This window comes from Aotus nancymaae, unplaced genomic scaffold (genome assembly GCF_030222135.1).
Source record: "Aotus nancymaae isolate 86718 unplaced genomic scaffold, 86718_ANA_hifiasm-v0.15.2.pri h1tg000058l, whole genome shotgun sequence".
In the NCBI taxonomy this organism is placed as follows: Eukaryota; Metazoa; Chordata; class Mammalia; order Primates; family Aotidae; genus Aotus; species Aotus nancymaae.
In genome coordinates, this window is record NW_026988472.1 from 49,970,794 (window position 1) to 49,989,702 (window position 18,909).

The 18,909-nt window shown below is 41.0% G+C and overlaps 1 protein-coding gene across 1 annotated transcript; it reads left to right on the forward strand.

Annotated features, from left to right (window-relative positions):
- The first annotated feature begins 3,239 nt into the window (after positions 1-3,239).
- FAM9A (family with sequence similarity 9 member A) lies at positions 3,240-18,391 on the forward strand. Its single transcript, XM_064364574.1, has 10 exons — positions 3,240-3,288; positions 3,581-3,709; positions 4,194-4,308; positions 4,483-4,514; positions 12,840-12,954; positions 13,798-13,875; positions 14,146-14,428; positions 15,720-15,818; positions 18,095-18,194; positions 18,301-18,391. Exons 1-9 carry the CDS (start codon positions 3,240-3,242, stop codon positions 18,161-18,163), a joined length of 969 nt encoding a protein of 322 aa, XP_064220644.1. The 3' UTR covers positions 18,164-18,194; positions 18,301-18,391.
- Positions 18,392-18,909: the final 518 nt, after the last annotated feature.

Consider the following 18,909-nt stretch of genomic DNA (forward strand, 5'->3'; position numbering starts at 1 on the left):
TAAAGTCCCCATTTCAGAAGATGAAATAACACACTGCCTGCTCCTATTCCAGTTTTCTGCCTCAAATGTCTTCCTGGAGAGACTCCACGTATGCCAGCCTTCTCCAGGATTTAAGAGTATTAAACCAATAGTAGATGGTAGCTAGCGTTCTTTGATCTCACTGTACTTGTTGGTGTTAATTTTTTTTGTTCTTATTTCCTTTTCGTTTCTTTTTTCTTTTTTTTTTTTTTTTTAGACATGGGGGGCGGTCTCACTATGTTGGTCAGGTTGGTCTTGAACTCCTGGCCTCAAGGAATCCTCCCACCTTGGTCTGTCAAAGTGTTAGGATTACAGGTGTGAGCCACCACACCTGACCTGGTTGGTACTGATTTTTAAAAAGTCATTTGTTACTTCTTGTCCATGAAATTTGGTGAGCTCTAAATAGATTGTTTGTTTCACTATATGACATTCCATATATTTACCATTAATTCCAATTAATAGGAATTCCAATCGAATGGCTGTAACAAATTGAATATAATAATTACTAACACCTTTAGACACTACTATGTTAGGTTGAAATATTTCCTACACTGGCTGTATCTATGGGTCAGTTTATCTGGCTATTTAGAGGGCAAGGAAATGTAATTGTACTAAAAATCTTAGTCCTTGAGAAACAGGCTGTTTCGTTTTGCTTGGCTTTTTAACTGTCAGCTCCTAGTCTTTGAGGTTTGCTCTGACAGCTCTGAAGCTTGGTTAATACACAACAATATGCACAAAGTAAATATTTAAATTAAAAAGTAAAAAAAATACACGAAGTAAGGAAATAATTAGGTTGTATGATATTAATATTTTATTATTTTATTTTATTTCGTTTTGAGGCAAAGTCTCACTCTGTTGCCCAGGCTGAAGTGCAGTGGTGCGATCTCTGCTCACCGTAACTTCTGCCTCAGCCCCCCAAGTATCTGGGATTACAGGCATGTGCCCCACATCCACCTAATTTTTTGTGTGTATTTTTGGTAGAAACGGGGTTTTGTCATGCTGGCCAGGCTAGTCTCAAACTTCTGGCCTCAAGTGATCTGCCCGTCTCAGCCTCCCAAGGTGCTGGGATTACAGGCATGAGCCACTGCACCCAGCCACTTATATGAAACACCTGACTGCATTGCTGAATTCAAAATATTCTGAATATGTTATACAGAAAAATGTTTTGAAAATCTAATGAAAATTAATAACGAAATAGAATGTTCTACTTACAGTCATTGACTTATCTTAATAATATTTTCTGTATGTTTTGTAATGTGAAAACATAGATCTATCGTTCATCTTGTCAAAATATTTAAGTGCAGAACCATATTTTAAAACAAGCAAGTACAGGCTGGACGCAGTGGCTCACGCCTGTAATCCCAGTAGTTTGGGAAGCTGATGCAGGCAGGTCACGAGGTCAGGAGATCCAGACCATCCTGGTGAACACGGTGAAACCCTGTCTCTACCAATAATACAAAAATTAGCTGGGCATGGTGACACATGCTTGTAGTCCCAGCTACAAGGGAGGCTGAGAAGGGAGAATCACTTGAACCCGGCAGGTAGAGGTTGCAGCGAGCCTAGATTGTGCCACTACTGCACTCTAGCCTGGTGATCCAGGGAGACTCTGTCTCAAACAAAACAAAACAAAACAAACAAAAAAACAAGCAAGTACAAATGAGAAATAAATTAAGTATGCAAATATTTTATTATCTCTTAATATAGCCTTACTTGAAAAGACCATCACTCCATGGCCAATGGATCTACTTGATCCTGAAATAACCATGAGTGGGGTGTATCTGTTACTATCAGCAGGCCAACCTTACTGCAACAAGAAAGGCCTTTGACAACTCGGGGGTCACCCCTGGGATTTCTATGACCAACTTAAGTGGAAAGAACTAGCAGGAAACCAGTTGACATTTTTTGAATAAAGAAATGACAAGTTTCTCAATCAGTACCGTTTAGTCATCATTTCTTGGAAACAACTATACATCATACAGTTGAAGCCTTTAAAAACATGACTTTGGGGCCAGGCATGGTGGCTCACACCTGTAATCCCAGAACTTTGGGAGGCTGAGGCAGGTGGATCACTTTGACGTCAGGAGCTTGAGACCAGCCTGGCCAACATGATGAAACCCTGTCTCTACTAAAAATACAAAAATTAGCTGGGCATGGTGGCAGGCACTTGTAGTCCCAACTCCTTGGGAGGCTGAGGCGGGAGAATCGCTTCAACCAGGGAGGTGGAGGTTGCAGTGAGACGAGATCGCGCCACTGCGTTCCAACCTGGACGTCAGAGAGAGACTCCATCTCAAAAACAAAGAAACAAAAAAAACATAAAAGCACCATCCATTGATTAAAAGGATGCAGCTGGGCATGTTGGAAGTACAGAGGGAATGAGAGGGAGCCTGGGCTCCACCAGCAGGGCGATGGCCATTCCAGCCAAACGGGCAGGGGTAGCTGGAATGAGCCCGGGGACGAGGTCCTAGGCCATGTCAACTTGGCCTCCATCCCGAGTCCTTGCATCCCTCCTGAGGAGAAAGAGCGGAAAGATTGTGGGGACACAGACTCCAAAAGATTGTGGGGACAGACGCCCCAAAGAGTCCCCCCACCTCAGTCCACAGCAACCATGAGTGGTCCGTAGGGAGAGGGGGAGGTGCACCAGCAAGGGGTTGGCCCCACGCAGTCCGTCACCCGCATGCGCATGTGCACTGAGCTGACCAATCAGCGAGGAGTGCGGGAAGCCAGGCCGGGTCTCTCTCCGAGAGAGTCTCTTGGCGCCAGTGTCTGCAGATTCTGTGAAGGAGACATATCAGGAGTCCCTCAGGCGACGCGCTTGAGGTGGGGAGGTGGGAAGGCTGGCACAAGACCTTCTGGGAACCAGGGTGTGAAGAGCTGGGCGCCGGCTGACCTGTGAGGAAATGGTCCTGGCGTCCTCACCTGGGGCCCGGGTCAGGGCGAGGCACTGAGGGTAGACTGGGGTGGGCTGGAGCAGGGAGGGAGCTGGAGCCACCTGGGTGACCCCCCCCAGGACCCGGGAGTGTCCTGGGGGCTTCCGTAGGTGTGCAGGGGGGAGGGGCTCACGGTGGAGGGGGAGTGGGGCGGGCCGGAGGCGTTGTGGGGGACAGTCTGAGTGGGTCCCTCCTGCCCAGCATCCTGTCAGGACAGGACACTTCAGGTCACTGGGGGTGCCCTGTGCATCCAGGAGGGTGAGTGGCAGTGCAGCCCCTGACATTCCTCTGGAAATGGCTGGGGAGATCCTGTGTCACTCCGCGGCCCTCCCAGCCACTCAGGGTCTCTTGGGGATCCAGGGGCAAGGCTGAACTCTGTCCCAAAGGCGCGGGGAGGATCCCGCAGAGGCCGTGGAGTTCAGGTGTGTGAGGCAGCTCTGAACTCTGCAGCCACCTCCGGGGACAGGCTGCACGAGCCAGGACGGGAGGGGACACTGGCATCTTCTCCGTCCCTCCTGCTCCCACAGGAGACTCGGGGAGGGCCAGCCCCACCCATCTTGAACCCGAGATCCCAATGGCTTTCCTTTCCGACGCCTCCTTTCCTTAGCTTCCTTAGTTGTCTTTGCGCTCACCAGGTTCAGGGGTCGCCTCTAGCTTCCCAGGACGGTCAGCCATGGCACCCGTCAGCAGGAAGCGCAGGAGGACGGCTGCCAAGGCCCAGTTGGAGGCTCAAGTTATGGCCGCCCAGGACAACGAGCATGCAGGTAAATTACACAGCCCAAGGGGACCCGGAAGAAGGCGCACACCCGAGGACAGTCTGTCTGCTTTCTGCGCGGGGGTCACATGGGCAGCCCGAGGTCCCCCGGCCCTTCGTGGCTTTGGAGTCCACCGTGCAAGTGCTAACAGGCCCCAGGTTTTCAAAGCAGGCTCGAGGCCCTTAGGCTTCCAGTGGGAGGCTTCCCCTCATAACAGGGTTAAAGATGATCTCAGACCAGCTCTTCTGCGTGGCTGCGGTCCTGACGTCCAAGGGGTCTGACCTGTAGTGTGTAGTTTACTGGGACTTGAACCCGAAGGGATTCCAAAAATGTCTCCATAAAATGGTCAGGAGCCGGTGATTCCATGTATAGCTCTGCTTTAAAGCTTTAATTGGCAGAGAGCCAAAAAAGTCCGCAAATAGTACATTTCTCCGTGAAAAACGTCCACAACAGCGTCTTCCTCTAAAAATTTGTCTTTTTTATTTTAATGCAGGAAATGATCCAATAAGCGATGAACGTGAGGAAAGAAATCCTTTTACAGGGGAGGAAGATGTAACTGCTGGGCCTGGGGAAGGAGAACTTTTTGATAAAACACATAAATACAAGGGGTAAAGTGTTATCACTGTTTCCTGTCGCATAGAGTCTTTTAGGAAAAGTCAGCTTTGGATCATGTCATCACTGTTCTATTCTATGCAGAACATTTCACATAAGACTTTTTTTCCCAACAAACACGTCATTTTGTGTAGTCCTATGTTAACATTTTGTTGTAACTTTTTTTACAGGGTTGATACCAAGAAGCTAGAAGATATTGCAGGTACGCTTTAGGAGTTATTCATAGTTTTTGAAAGTTATTTTCAATCATACAGCTGTTACAGTGGGTTATGTGAATTAGTGTCTTACATGCCTTCTCATATATAGCATTTAACATAAGTATTTAACATAATGTGTTTGATAAATTTTTCTTACCTTTTGATTGTGGATGTGGAATGTGAGAATACTTCTAACAATGATGAAGCAAGAGGGATGGCTTTTCTTTCATACACGTGGAAATTTAATTGTTTAGGGGATATTAGAGGACACTGGAGGAGAAACAGCTCGATTTGTTCCTTTTAGCATACGCAGATTAAGTCATATATCAGTTCTTTTAGCTTTATTTTAGGTTTGGGGGTACATGTGCAGTTTTGTTATATAAATAAACTGCATATCACAGGGTTTTGTCACTCAAGATATAAGCATAGTACCTGATGGGTGGTTTTCATCCTCACCCTCCTCCTACCCTCCACCTTCAAGTAGTCCCAGGTGCCTGTTGTTCCCCTCTTCCTGTCCCTATGTGCTCAGAGTTTTTAATATGAGTTTTTCTTCTTCCTAATTCAGCTATTCTATTGTCACAGCTTTCTGATGTACCAGAGAAAATCAAATTCTCTAAAATGATGATTTTCTATTATTATTCCAGTAATAAACTCTGTAGTGGAAAAGGAAAGACAACTTTTCTACCCAGTGAGAAACACGTAATTAGATCCAAAAACGCATAAATTTTGTATTGTCATATGAAATATTAGTTGCACTGACTGTTATCAGACCACATTTTCAAAACAAGTTTGAGAAAACTTCTGTAGAGATGATGGAGACAATACTCTTATTTTTAAAAAGCTTAATTCAGTTTTCAGCTCTTCTATAGTGATAATTCATTCAAGCAGTATATTTGGAAAGCTTTGCTCTGCTTGGTGACTAACTGCTGGTTTTGTGAGCTGCCTAACTGAGCATTATAGATGGAGACTGGATGTAAAAAATATTTGTACTATGGTGCAGATCTTTTATGATTGCTGAAAACTATTCTTAGCAATTGATGGTAGATCTCTGATGTGAAACCAAGTTTAGGAAAGCATTCCTTGTAGTATTACATGTTCCTGAAACACAGCACTATGGATAAAAATATCATATGAAAACCTCCCAGAAAATATTTCAAAAGTCATTTTGAATGTATTTCTTTACTTAAACCTACATTTTTTTTTTTGTATTTTATTATTTTTTTTATTGCATTTTAGGTTTTGGGGTACATGTGAAGAACATGCAAGATTGTTGCATAGTTGCATATGTGGCAGTGTGATTTGCTGCCTTCCTCCCCTTCACCTATATGTGGCATTTCTCCCCATGCTATCTCTCCCCAACTCCCCACCCCCTGCTGTCCCTCCCCTATTTCCCCCCAACAGACCCCAGCGTTTAGTGCTCCCCTCCCTGTGTCCATGTGTTCTCATTGTTCAACACTCGCCTATGAGTGAGAACATGCGGTGTTTGATTTTGTGTTCTTGTGTCAGTTTGCTGAGAATGATGGTTTCCAGGTTCATCCATGTCCCTACAAGGGACACGAACTCATCGTTTTTGATGGCTGCATTATATTCCATGGTGTATATGTGCCACATTTTCCCTGTCCAGTCTATCATCGGTGGGCATTTGGGTTGGTTCCAGGTCTTTGCTATTGTAAACAGTGCTGCAATGAACATTCATGTGCATGTGTCCTTATAGTAGAATGATTTATAATCCTTTGGATATATACCCAGTAATGGGATTGCTGGGTCAAATGGAATTTCTATTTCTAGGTCCTTGAGAAATCGCCATACTGTCTTTCACAATGGTTGAACTAATTTACACTCCCACCAACAGTGTAAAAGTGTTCCTATTTCTCCACATCCTCTCCAGCATCTGTTATCTCCAGATTTTTTGATGATCGCCACTCTAACTGGCATGAGATGGTATCTCAAAGTAGTTTTGATTTGCATTTCTCTAATGACCAGTGATGATGAGCATTTTTTCATATGTTTGCTGGCCTCATGTATATCTTCTTTTGTAAAGTATCTGTTCATATCCTTCGCCCACTTCTGAATGGGCTTGTTTGTTTTTTTCTTGTAAATCTGTTTTAGTTCTTTGTAAATTCTGGTTATCAGCCCTTTGTCAGATGGGTAAGATGCAAAAATTTTTTCCCATTCTGTTGGTTGCCGACTCACTCTAATGACTATTTCTTTTGCTGTGCAGAAGCTGTGGAGTTTGATTAGGTCCCATTTGTCTATTTTGGCTTTTGTTGCCAATGCTTTTGGTGTTTTCGTCATGAAGTCCTTGCCTACGCCTATGTCCTGAATGGTTTTGCCTAGAGTTTCTTCTAGGGTTTTTATGGTGTTAGGTCTTATGTTGAAGTCTTTAATCCATCTGGAGTTAATTTTAGTGTAAGGTGTCAGGAAGGGGTCCAGTTTCTGCTTTCTGCATATGGCTAGCCAGTTTTCCCAACACCACTTATTAAACAGGGAATCCTTTCCCCATTGCTTGTTTTTGTCAGGTTTGTCAAAGATCGGATGGTTGTAGATATGTTGTGTTGCCTCCGAGGTCTCTGTTCTGTTCCATTGGTCTATATCTCTGTTTTGGTACCAGTACCATGCTGTTTTGATTACTGTAGCCTTGTAGTATAGTTTGAAGTCCCGTAGTATGATGCCACCCGCCTTGTTCTTTTTGCTTAGAATTGACTTGGCTATGCGGGCTCACTTTTGGTTCCATATGAAGTTTAAGGTGTTTTTTTCCAGTTCTGTGAAGAAGGTCATTGGTAGCTTGATGGGGATAGCATTGAATCTGTAAATTACTTTGGGCAGTATGGCCATTTTCACGATATTGATTCTTCCTAACCATGAACATGGAATGTTTCTCCATCTCCTTGTGTCCTCTCTTATTTCGTTGAGCTGTGGTTTGTAGTTCTCCTTGAAGAGGTCCTTTACATTCCTTGTTAGTTGTATTCCTAGGTATTTTATTCTCTTTGTAGCAATTGTGAATGGCAGTTCGTTCTTGATTTGGCTATCTTTAAGTCTTTGTTATTGGTGTATAGGAATGCTTGTGATTTTTGCACATTGATTTTGTATCCTGAGACTTTGCTGAAGTTGCTTATCAGTTTCAGGAGATTTTGGGCTGAGACTCTGGGGTCTCCTAGATATACAATCATGTCCTCTGCAAATAGAGACAAGTTGACTTCCTCCTTTCCTATTTGAATACCCTTTATTTCTTTTTCTTGCCTAATTGCTCTGGCTAGAACTTCCAGTACTATATTGAATAGGAGTGGTGAGAGAGAGCATCCTTGTCTAGTGCCAGATTTCAAAGGGAATGCTTCCAGTTTTTGCCCATTCAGTATGATATTGGCTGTTGGTTTGTTGTAAATAGCTTTTATTATTTTGAGATATGTTCCGTCAATGCCTAGATAATTGAGGGTTTTTAGCATAAAGGGCTGTTGAATTTTGTCAAAGGCCATCTCTGCATCAATTGAGATAATCATGTGGTTTTTGTCTTTGGTTCTGTTTATGTGGTGAATTATGTTTATAGACTTGCGTATGTTGAACCAGCCTTGCATCCCCGGGATGAATCCTACTTGATCATGGTGGATAAGCTTTCTAATGTGCTATTGCAATCGGCTTGCCAGTATTTTATTGAAGATTTTTGCATCTATGTTTATCATGGATATTGGCCTGTAGTATTCTTTTCTTTTTGAGTCTCTGCCAGGTTTTGGTATCAGGATGATGTTGGTCTCATAAAATGATTTGGGAAGGATTCCCTCTTTTTGGATTATTTGGAATAGTTTCAGAAGAAATGGTACCAGCTCCTCTTTGTATGTCTGGTAGAATTTGGCTGTGAACCCATCTGGTCCTGGGCTTTTTTTGGGTGGTAGGCTCTTAATTGCTGCCTCGACTTCAGACCTTGTTATTGGTCTATTCAGGGTTTCGACTTCTTCCTGGTTTAGGCTTGGGAGGAGGCAACTGTCCAGGAATTTATCCATTTCTTCCAGGTTTTCTAGTTTATGTGCATAGAGTTGTTTATAATAATTTCTGATGATGGTTTGAATTTCTGTGGAATCTGTGGTGATATCCCCTTTATCATTTTTTATTGCATCTATTTGGTTATTCTCTCTTTTCTTTTTTATTAATCTGGCTAGTGGTCTGTCTATTTTGTTGATCTTTTCAAAAAACCAGCTCCTGGATTTATTGATTTTTTGAAGGGTTTTTTGTGTGTCTTCTTCAGTTCTGCTCTGATCTTAGTTATTTCTTGTCTTCTGCTAGGTTTTGAGTTTTTTTGATCTTGCTCCTCTAGCTCTTTCAATTTCGATGATAGGGTGTCAATTTTAGATCTCTCCTTGCTTCTCATGTGGGCACTTATTGCTATATATTTTCCTCTAGAGACTGCTTTAAATGTGTCCCAGAGATTCTGGTATGTAGTGTCTTCATTCTCGTTGGTTTTGAAGAACATCTTTATTTCTGCCTTCATTTCATTGTTTACCAGTCAACATTCAAGAGAAAGTTGTTCAGTTTCCATGAAGCTGTGCAGTTCTGGGTTGGTTTCTGAATTCTGAGTTCTAACTTGATTGCACTGTGGTCTGAGAGACTGTGTGTTATGGTTTCCGTTCTTTTGCATTTGCTGAGGAGTGATTTACTTCCAATTATGTGGTCAGTTTTAGAGTAGGTGTGATGTGATGCTGAGAAGAATGTATATTCTGTGGATTTGGGGTGGAGAGTTCTGTAAATGTCTATTAGGTTTCCTTGTTCCAGGTCTGAGATCAAGTCCTGGATATCCTTGTTAATTTTCTGTCTGGTTGATCTGTCTAATATTGACAATGGGCTGTTAAAGTCTCCCACTATTATTGTGTGGGAGTCTACATCTCTTTGTAAGTCATTAAGAACTTGCCTTTTGTATCTGGGTGCTCCTGTATTCGGTGCATATATATTTAGGATCGTTAGCTCTTCTTGTTGCATTGATCCTTTTACCATTATGTAATGTCCTTCTTTGTCTCTTTTGATCTTTGTTGCTTTAAAGTCTATTTTATCAGAGATGAGAATTGCTACTCCTGCTTTTTTTTTGCTCTCCATTTGCTTGGTAAATCTTCCTCCATCCCTTTATTTTGAGCCTTTGTGTATCCTTGCATGTGAGATGTGTTTCCTGGATACAGCACACCAATGGGTTTTGGCTTTTTATCCAATTTGCTAGTCTGTGTCTTTTGATTGGGGCTTTTAGTCCATTTACATTTAGGGTTAATATTGTCATGTGTGAATTTGATACTGCCATTTCAATGCTAGCCGGCTGTTTTGCCCATTAGTTGATGGAGATTCTTCATTGTGTTGATGCTCTTTACCATCTGGTATGTATTTGGAGTGGCTGGTATTGGTTGTTCTTTTCTATGTGTAGTGCCTCTTTCAGGAGCTCTTCTAAAGCAGGCCTGGTGGTGATGAATTCTCTGAGTACTTGCTTGTTTGCAAAGGATTTTATTTTTCCTTCCCTTATGAAACTTAGTTTGGCTGGATATGATATTCTCGTTGAAAGTTCTTTTCTTTAAGGATGTTGAATATTGGCCCCCACGCTCTTCTGGCTTGTAGAGTTTCTCCTGAGAGATATGCTGTGAGTCTGATGGGCTTCCCTTTGTGGGTAATTTTCTTTCTCTCTGGCTGCCCTTAGCATTTTCTCCTTCATTTCAACTCTGGTGAATCTGATGATTATGTCCCTTGGGTTTGCTCTTCTTGAGGAATATCTTTGTGGTGTTCTCTGTATTTCCTGTACTTGAATATTGGCCTGCCTTGCTAGGTTGGGGAAGTTTTCCTGGCTAATATCCTGAAGATTATTTTCCAGCTTGGATTCATTCTCTTCGTCTCATTCAGGTACACCTATCAAACGTAGATTAGGTCTTTTCACATAGTCCCATATTTCTTGTTGACTTTGTTCATTCCTTTTTACCCTGTTTTCTATAATCGTGGCTTCTCATTTTATTTCATTGAGTTGATCTTCGACCTCTGATATCCTTTCTTCTGCTTGGTCAATTCGGCTGTTGAAACTTGTGCATGCTTCATCAAGTTCTCATGTTGTGTTTTTCAGCTCCATCAATTCACTTATATTCCTCTCTAAGTTGTCCATTCTCGTTAGCATTTCGTCAAATCTTTTTTCAAAGTTCTTAGTTTCTTTGCATTGGGTTAGAACATGTTCTTTTAGCTCACGGAAGTTTCTTATTACCCACTTTCTGAAGGCTGATTGTGTCATTTCATCACACTCATTCTCCATCCAGTCTTGTGCCCTTGCTGGTGAGGAGTTGTGATCCCTTGTAGGAGGAGAGGTGTTCTTTTTCGGTTGTTTTCATCCTTTTTGTGCTGGTTTCTTCCCATCTTTGTGGATTTATCCACCTGTTGTCTTTGTAGTTGCTGACTTTCTGATTGGGTCTCTGAGTGGACATTCTGTTTGTTGTTGATGAAGTTATTTCTGTTTCTTAGTTTTCCTTTTAACTGTCTGGCCTCTCTGCTGTAGGACTGCTGAGGTCCACTCCAGGTCCTGCTTGTCTGGGGATCACCTGCAGCAGCTGCAGAACAGTAAAGGTTGCTACCTGTTTCTTCTTCTGCTTTGTCCCAGAAGGATACCTGCCAAATGTCAGTCTGAGCTCTCCTTGGATATACAGGGGTCAGGGAGCTGCTTGAGGAGACAGTCTGTCCTTTATAGTAGCTCAAGTGCTGAGCTGTGAGCTCTGTTGTTCATTCAGAGCTGCTGGGCAGGTACGTTTAAGTCTGCTGCAGCAGAACTCATAAACCCCTTTTTTGTCCCCAGGTGCTCTGTCCTGGGGTGTTAGGGCTTTATTTAGGAATTTCCGTTATGCTGCTGCCTTTTTTTCAGGGCTGCCCTGCCGAGCAAGGAGGCAGGCTAGTCACTGTCTGCCTGCAGAGGCTTTGTTGAGTTGCTGTGGGCTCCACCCAGTTGCCGTGTGAACTTCCCTGCAGTCTTGTTTATATGGGTGTAGTTAGAACTGCCTCGGCAATGGTGGCCCACCTCTGTAATGACGGACTCTCTCTGTAATGGCGGGTTGCCTCGGCAACGGCAGGCTGCCTCAGCAATGGTGGACTGCCTCCGTAGTGGTGGAGTGCCTCGGTAATGGTGGACGCCCCTCCCCCACAGAGCTGGACCGTCCCAGGTTCAGCTGTGCTTGCTATGAAGCTCTCAACCCAGAGCGTTTCCAATTGCTGGTTTTTGTTTTTTTTGTGTGTCAGGGGGTGGGACCAACCAAGCCTGATCACCTGGCTCCCTGTGTCAGAGCCTTTTTTTTTTCTTTTAGTTGAACGGTCGACTCTCTCGCCTGCTGAAAAGGCGCCCAGATCTGTGTGCTTTCCCATGTGGCGACCCTCTGAGCTGGCTGAAACAGCGGCTCTGAGATTCATGGCGCTTTTTTTTTTATGCCTGGGAATCTCCTGGCCTGGCTCCCTGTTTCAGTCCCCTTTTTCAATCAGATGAATGGGCGACTGTGGCTTCCCAGACCTCCACTCACCAGACCCAGACCAGTGTGTTTTTTACAGAGAACCACCGCGCCAGGGCACTGGCAAAACAGCCGCGCCGGCCAAAACAGCCACACAGGCCAAAACAGCCTTGCTGGCGACCTGTGGGGCTCCTCCGCCTGGGATTCTCCTGGTCTGTGGGCAATAAAAATCCGTCTGGAAATGTGGTATCCACTCACCCTCTGTGCTTTCACTGGGAGCTGCAATCCTAAGCTGCTCCTAAGCGGCCATCTTCGAACATGACCGATCATAGGTCAAGAGTGGCTTTATTATAAGGATAGGCTTAAATTGACTATCTTAAACCTAAATTTTTATACCTACAGATGTTGCTTCTTTTATCAAAATACAGTTAATTTGCTTAAAAATACTTTTCTTATTGTGTATTATTTCTACCCTTTTGATGGTCTTATTAAATAAGATACTTTTTTGTGATTTACATGATGAATTGTGACAGTATTTCGTGGAAATGTCCTTTGAATTGTAGGACATTTTATAAATTTGGAAAATAGAGTCTGTGTTTGTAACCCTTTCTGCACATTTAAAAAATAGAAACTGTTTTAATTATTTGCTTTTCTTCATCATCCATCAGTTAAGTGATTTGCAGTTATAACAATTGGAATCGGAATACTAATATTAATACTTGAAATGTTTTACAGAAAATAAGTGAGTAAATCTTGCTTTTTGAAATGATCTTTGCATTTTACAATTTAAATGTCCTTTAGATATTGCTGAAACATCATGTCCCATACTGATTTCAATATATGCAAAGAAACTACTTTTCAGCATTAACGTTTAGTGCACTTTCATTTACTATCTAGCTGACATTAGAGAGGATCTTGGTAAAAGGAAACAAGTTATTGAAATGGACAAAGCAGCTTACAGGAAAATAACGAACAGAATTGAACGTGCTTTGATAAAAAAACAACTAAAAAGGTATGGTTGTTGGCTGTTTGCATAATGATGTTTATATCTTTTCTTTGTATTTGCTGGCACAAATAATTTCAAAACTATCCTGTACATATTGGCATCTCTAGTGAACAACATATTTTACTTGACTGTTCCCTAAGCAGGTAAGTTTCTTTAGTTTTATGGCCTCAATTTAACAGAATTGAGAGATATTACCTAAAAGTCAATGAAGATGACCTCTTTTTGCCTTCTAGATAAAAATTAGTCTTCTTGTGAAATTAATTTTTATCCATTTTTAGACCTACTGTAGCTAAATATAAGATACATGTCTTCAACGTTTAGTCTGGAGATCCTTAATGATATTCAGTTATGTAGAAAGGGATAACCTTATATTGTAAATAAGTTATCTATTTTAGTTAAATTGTTTTCACTATTCCTTTTAGAAAATCACTGTTGTGCCAAAGTGGAGAAATAGTTAAGTGAAGTATGTCTTTTGGGAAATCTTACAGGATGAATGGCTATAATATTCTTGAACCTACTTATGAGAACCCATATGTTATTTAGTAAGAGGAAATGAAAAGTAAACTGCTCTTAGAGAAACTGAATGTTTCTAGGAAATTTATAGTTCAGTAAATCCTCCTTTGTCTTCAGCATGTAAAGAATGTGAGATAGCTGCTCTAGTAGTCAGGAAGGAAAGAATCCTTTCAGAATGAGAGCAACTCATTTCACCTTTTCCCAAAAACAAGATTTCAGCTGCTATTACTCCCTTGCTTCTTTATAGTATAAATTATATCATCAGTTTTGACTTGAAAAGGATTAATTTTTCATCTCTCTATAACATATGATAGTATTACTTATTATGTGTTACAGGCGGAAACGTGATTATAGACATACTCTGAAGTTGCTGCATGTCCTTGAAGAATACATCACAGACGAGCAGCAAGATCATGATGAAGAAGAAACAGAAGCAGAAGCAGAACCAGCAGCAGAAGAAGGAGAAAAAGCAGCAGAAGCAGAAGAAGAAGCAGAAGAAGCAGCAGAAGCAGAAGAAGAAGCAGAAGAAGAAGCAGAAGCAGAAGAAGAAGCAGAAGCAGAAGAAGAAGCAGAAGAAGAAGCAGAAGCAGAAGAAGAAGCAGAAGCAGAAGAAGCAGAAGAAGCAGAAGCAGAAGAAGCAGAAGCAGAAGCAGAAGTAGAAGAAGCAGAAGAAGAAGAAGAAGCAGAAGCAGAAGAAGCAGAAGCAGAAGAAGCAGAAGCAGAAGCAGAAGCAGAAGCAGAAGCAGAAGCAGAAGAAGAAGAAGAAGAAGAAGAAGAAGAAGAAGAAGAAGAAGAAGAAGAAAAAGAAGCAGAAGGAGAAGAAGAAGAAGAAGAAGAAGAAGAAGAAAAAGAAGCAGAAGGAGAAGAAGCAGAAGCAGAAGCAGAAGCAGAAGAAGAAGCAGAAGAAGAAGAAGAAGAAGAAGAAGAAGAAGAAGAAGAAGAAGAAGGAGAAGAAGGAGATATAATTGTTGGTATCAGGCTTAGCTTTGTGATTAACCTGTTGTATTAATGTCTCAGATAGGAATAATTCATACAGAAATCCAGAAAAGAAGGAAGAGAACATAAACCCAGAGAGGGGGACCCGTTAGTGGACTGCTGGACTAGGGAAATATAATTGTCACGCAGCATTAGGGGTCCAATTGAGGTCAGCATCATAGGATTAAGAAGTTAAAATGACCCCGATTGGCATACTTGTGCAAGAGCAGCTATAGGGTTGGAATTTCCTGGGTTGGGGTGTAGCCGAGCACATTGATAGAGGGAGAGTTGGACAGGGCATAGACACAGGGATGGGGTTGTGATGACTGGCTGTGGAATTTCAGCTGGGACTGAGTAACCTGAGCACATGGGGGTGGGGCATTGGTCAGTGAAAAGTGTTCCATTCAATGGGTGTCAGGTCCCAACAGACTCCTGAGCTGTAGTACTGAAAAAAGTGACCCACAATGGCAGGGAGGTAGTGGCTGTATGTTGGGAAGATGGCGAAACAACTGAGTGCAGTGGTCAAGGGGTGGGACTCTGGAACCACATTGCTTGGGATCCAACTCCAGTTTGACCATTGCTAGCTCAGAAACCATAGGCAAAGTATCTCTGTGCCTCAGTTTCCTTATCTATGAAAGGAGACACGGTAAGAGTACTTACCTCAGAGTCCTTTGGAGAATTAAAGGGTTTATTTAAATTTTTAGGATATAATCTGACCCATGGTTACTCTTTATTATTGCTATTCTTAATATCACGTACCTGTTAAAGTCATTGGGAATGACAAAATCTAGGGGATGACTGTGCGAGTGAGGGCCACGTAGAGGAGAGAACACTGTAGTTGGGTATTAGATCGAGGTTCAGAAAGCCAATCATTATTGGAAGTTTCATCTATTTATGTGCATACTGAAATGACCAAGATTTAGTACGTTTAAAATCTTAGTAAGAAAGAATGTTTCTTAACTTCTGTATAGATCTTACCTGTGGTCAACAAATTATAGTAAGAGTCATCAAACACTCTTCATTTGAAATCAAGAATTAAGACATATGTGTTGAATATGTATAAGAAAGAAAATTCTTTACTCAGTGACTGATGAAAAAGGTTATTATATCATTTTAGCATATGAGTGGTGAACACAATTTTTTTAAATTGGTCATAAATGTTTAAAAGAAAGTGTTAATAAGTTTAGATTTAAAGAGTATCCCTTTAAAGCTAACACAGAATTATGTTTTGTAGGTATTAAAATTTACCCAATTTTTATCACTACTTTGTTTTGTGCTTCTAGAAAACATTTCAACGACAACAGAAGAGGTGGCAAGAATATAGAAGTGTTAGGATAAAGAAGCTAAAAGAGATGAAGCGGCTACATAAGCAATTCCTAAAGGTCTGTTCTATTTGGTAACATGATACATTATAAAATTCAACGCGTGCATAATAGAAGAAAGTCTGCTTGTTTCTGAATGTATGGAAAGATATTGTGGTTATACATTTTAAATTACTTACCATTTTCACTTTGAATGTATTGTTCCAAATTTAACGTAACTAGTAAATGTATTTTTAGGATTAATGAATAGTTTTGTGGGAGTTATTTAGAATAGGAAAAGGTAAATTGGAAATTTTACCTGGAAATATACATCTTGTATATAAAACTGACACTTTATGACCACATTCGCCTATTTATGCTGGAGGCTGCAAATTTCGTGTGTGTGAAAAATCTTGGTGATGACCTTGAGCAGTAGGATATACATGATTCCCGAAAGCTTAGCTTACCAATAATGGAACACTAGGCATAAATGGGTTTTAATGAAGGTTTTATTTCAGTTTTCAGAACATCAATAACAAATCTATGGTGAAAGGCAGGAAGTCCATAAATCCTTTCTGGATGTCTTTTATACTTGTGTTGTTTCAAGAGTTTTAGTTAAATAGGAAGTAGGCAAGTGTAACTACTGAGTGTCTCTTTTGTTTCCTGCGGTAATACAGGAGTGTTTATGGCATATTCACTTTCAAAATTATCAGTGACTAGTAATGGTTTTACATGACAATTTGCAATCATAAGAGATGGTTCAGATGTATAACAGAATGGGAAAGCCAGCAGATTATTAACACGTTGTGAATTGCGAATTATCTGCTGCGGTACAGCACATTAGCAAATTGTCATCGGATAATGACCTCTTCTTCATGTAGATGTATATAATTTAGGAAACAATGCAATTATTTTTAGGGAAGTAAGGTATTCTTTTTAATAACCTCATGAAAATACATGGTCATATGTCACTCTTCTACACTGAGATGTGGTAAGTAAACTGAGAAAAGAGTTTGAAAATAAAATTTTCAAGCAACTTGAGGATGATCTATACAGTTATTTAAATAGAAGTCACAAGTAAAGGACATGTTGCTACAATGTTCCTCAGAAACCATTTATTAATTGGTATGAACATGAGACTAGAAAAGTTTTCCTGTCAACATTAATGCTACATGTTACCACTTAGGGTAGGAACTTTGCTATCATCTTGGAATCCTCTGAGTCCATTATCCTTCCCATCCAGCTATCACGAGGCAAGTTTCACCTCCGCAATGGTCCTTAAATGTCTTTCTTTAAATTCCCACTGAGGCTGCGCTAGTTTAAGACCTCATTCTTCCTTGCCCATACTATTAAACTCTTCTCTGAGTTCTCTCTTCTATTCTGAGCCATCCTTCATTGATCAGTAATACTATCTTCCTAAAACCCTTCCCTTCCTAAAATGCTTCCTAGCCCTTCCCTCCTCCCAGTCTGTCAGTGGTACCCATGTCTCAGTTCTTAGATATTCAGAGACTCTCCCCTTTACATGACACCCTCTTAGGCTTGTTTTGCCGCCTCTGTCTTTGGTCCCGCCTCTCCAGGTTGACAGCCTTCCCTGAAGTAACTCACCGTTGCTCTTATGTTTTGCTCTTCCCTCACAATGCTTTTAATTTTTTTTTTTCCTTTTTTTGACCAATTGAAACCTTTTGCCAGCTAAGTCGACGTCAGTCTCCATCTTTGGCTACATGTCCGAGTGAGTTGCCCTTCCATGGCAGTTGCACAACTTTTGTATTACCTTTTTTTAATTCATGCATTTGCTCATGTCACAGGAATATGGAAGAGATTATACATTTTTTACTTCTTCCTCAGCATTAACATACGACATTTTAGGGAGTAGGGACTGTTGAACTATTTGTTGAGTAAAGAGTGTATATTTCAAACATAGCTATGTTTCCTCTAACTTGATGAGGTCATATCACCAACCATTTTATCTCTTCAGTGGAAACCACGTTATGTAGACTACTTCTGATAACAAATGGGTCACTACCTGCTGAAAAAATATAATGTTTCATGATATAAGACTACCCACCTTTTTCCGTCTTTGCTCCATCTTGATCTTAAGAAATTCTTCAAGCCATTTTATTCAAGCAAAGTCCATGACTGTTGGACCTGCTAAAATTGTCTTCACTGAAATCTGGCATTAAAAAATTTAAGTGGATATTTGGAGTTCCATGTATTGATTACAGTTTTTTTCTCTTTGAAATAAATAACCAGCATCCTTTGAATATTATAAGCTGTTTCCTTTTAACATTTGATTAACCCTGTTTAAAACGTGAGATATAAAGTGGAGGTTTGTCAGTGAACTACACTTTTTCTTCTAGGCTACCAAGGAGTCTGAAAACAGTTATTACGGCATTTTTTCTGATGAAGAAAGTGAACTTGATAACTAGCCGTGTTTTTAAATAAAATTGTGTCAGAACTGTAAGTAGTGCATATTTAATATTAAAAACTCAGGATTTATGTAAGCACTGGAATATCTTATTTGCAGAAATGTATATCACAGTTACTTAAATTTTTTTTACAACAGATTTTGGAAGAGTTGGCAGTTGCTCTTCAACCTCTGATGACTGAAGAAAGAACTCGAACCTATGTTATAATGATACAAGCATAACTTGAGCTATAGTAAACTACATGACAGTGTTTTGAAAATTCTTGTATAACTTAGTATAGCTCTTCTGTCATTTGTCTGTTAAAGGCCAGACCTCGTTTCTATGATCTGTTGAATGAACCCTAGACACTTCTGTGAGAAAGCAGCAATTGCACACTTATGTACATGGTTAATTAAATTTTAACATTAAAGATAATTTAAATGTAGGTTTGGCCTCTGTGCATATTTATCAGTTCCAAAAATGCAGAAAGCATGGGCATGGAAAAGTACAGATTTTTCTAATAAAAACTGACAAAACCGGCCAGGTGCAGTGGCTGATGCCTGTAATTCCAACACTTTAGGAGACCGAGGCGGGTGGGTCACTTGAGGTCAGGAGTGCGAGACCAGCCTGGCCAACATGGTGAAACCCCATCTCTACTGAAAATGCAAAAATTAGCCAGATGTGTTGTCACACACCTGTAGTCCCAGCTACTGGGGAGGCTGAAGCAGGAGGATTGCTTGAACCCAGAAAGGCAACAAGAGCAAGAC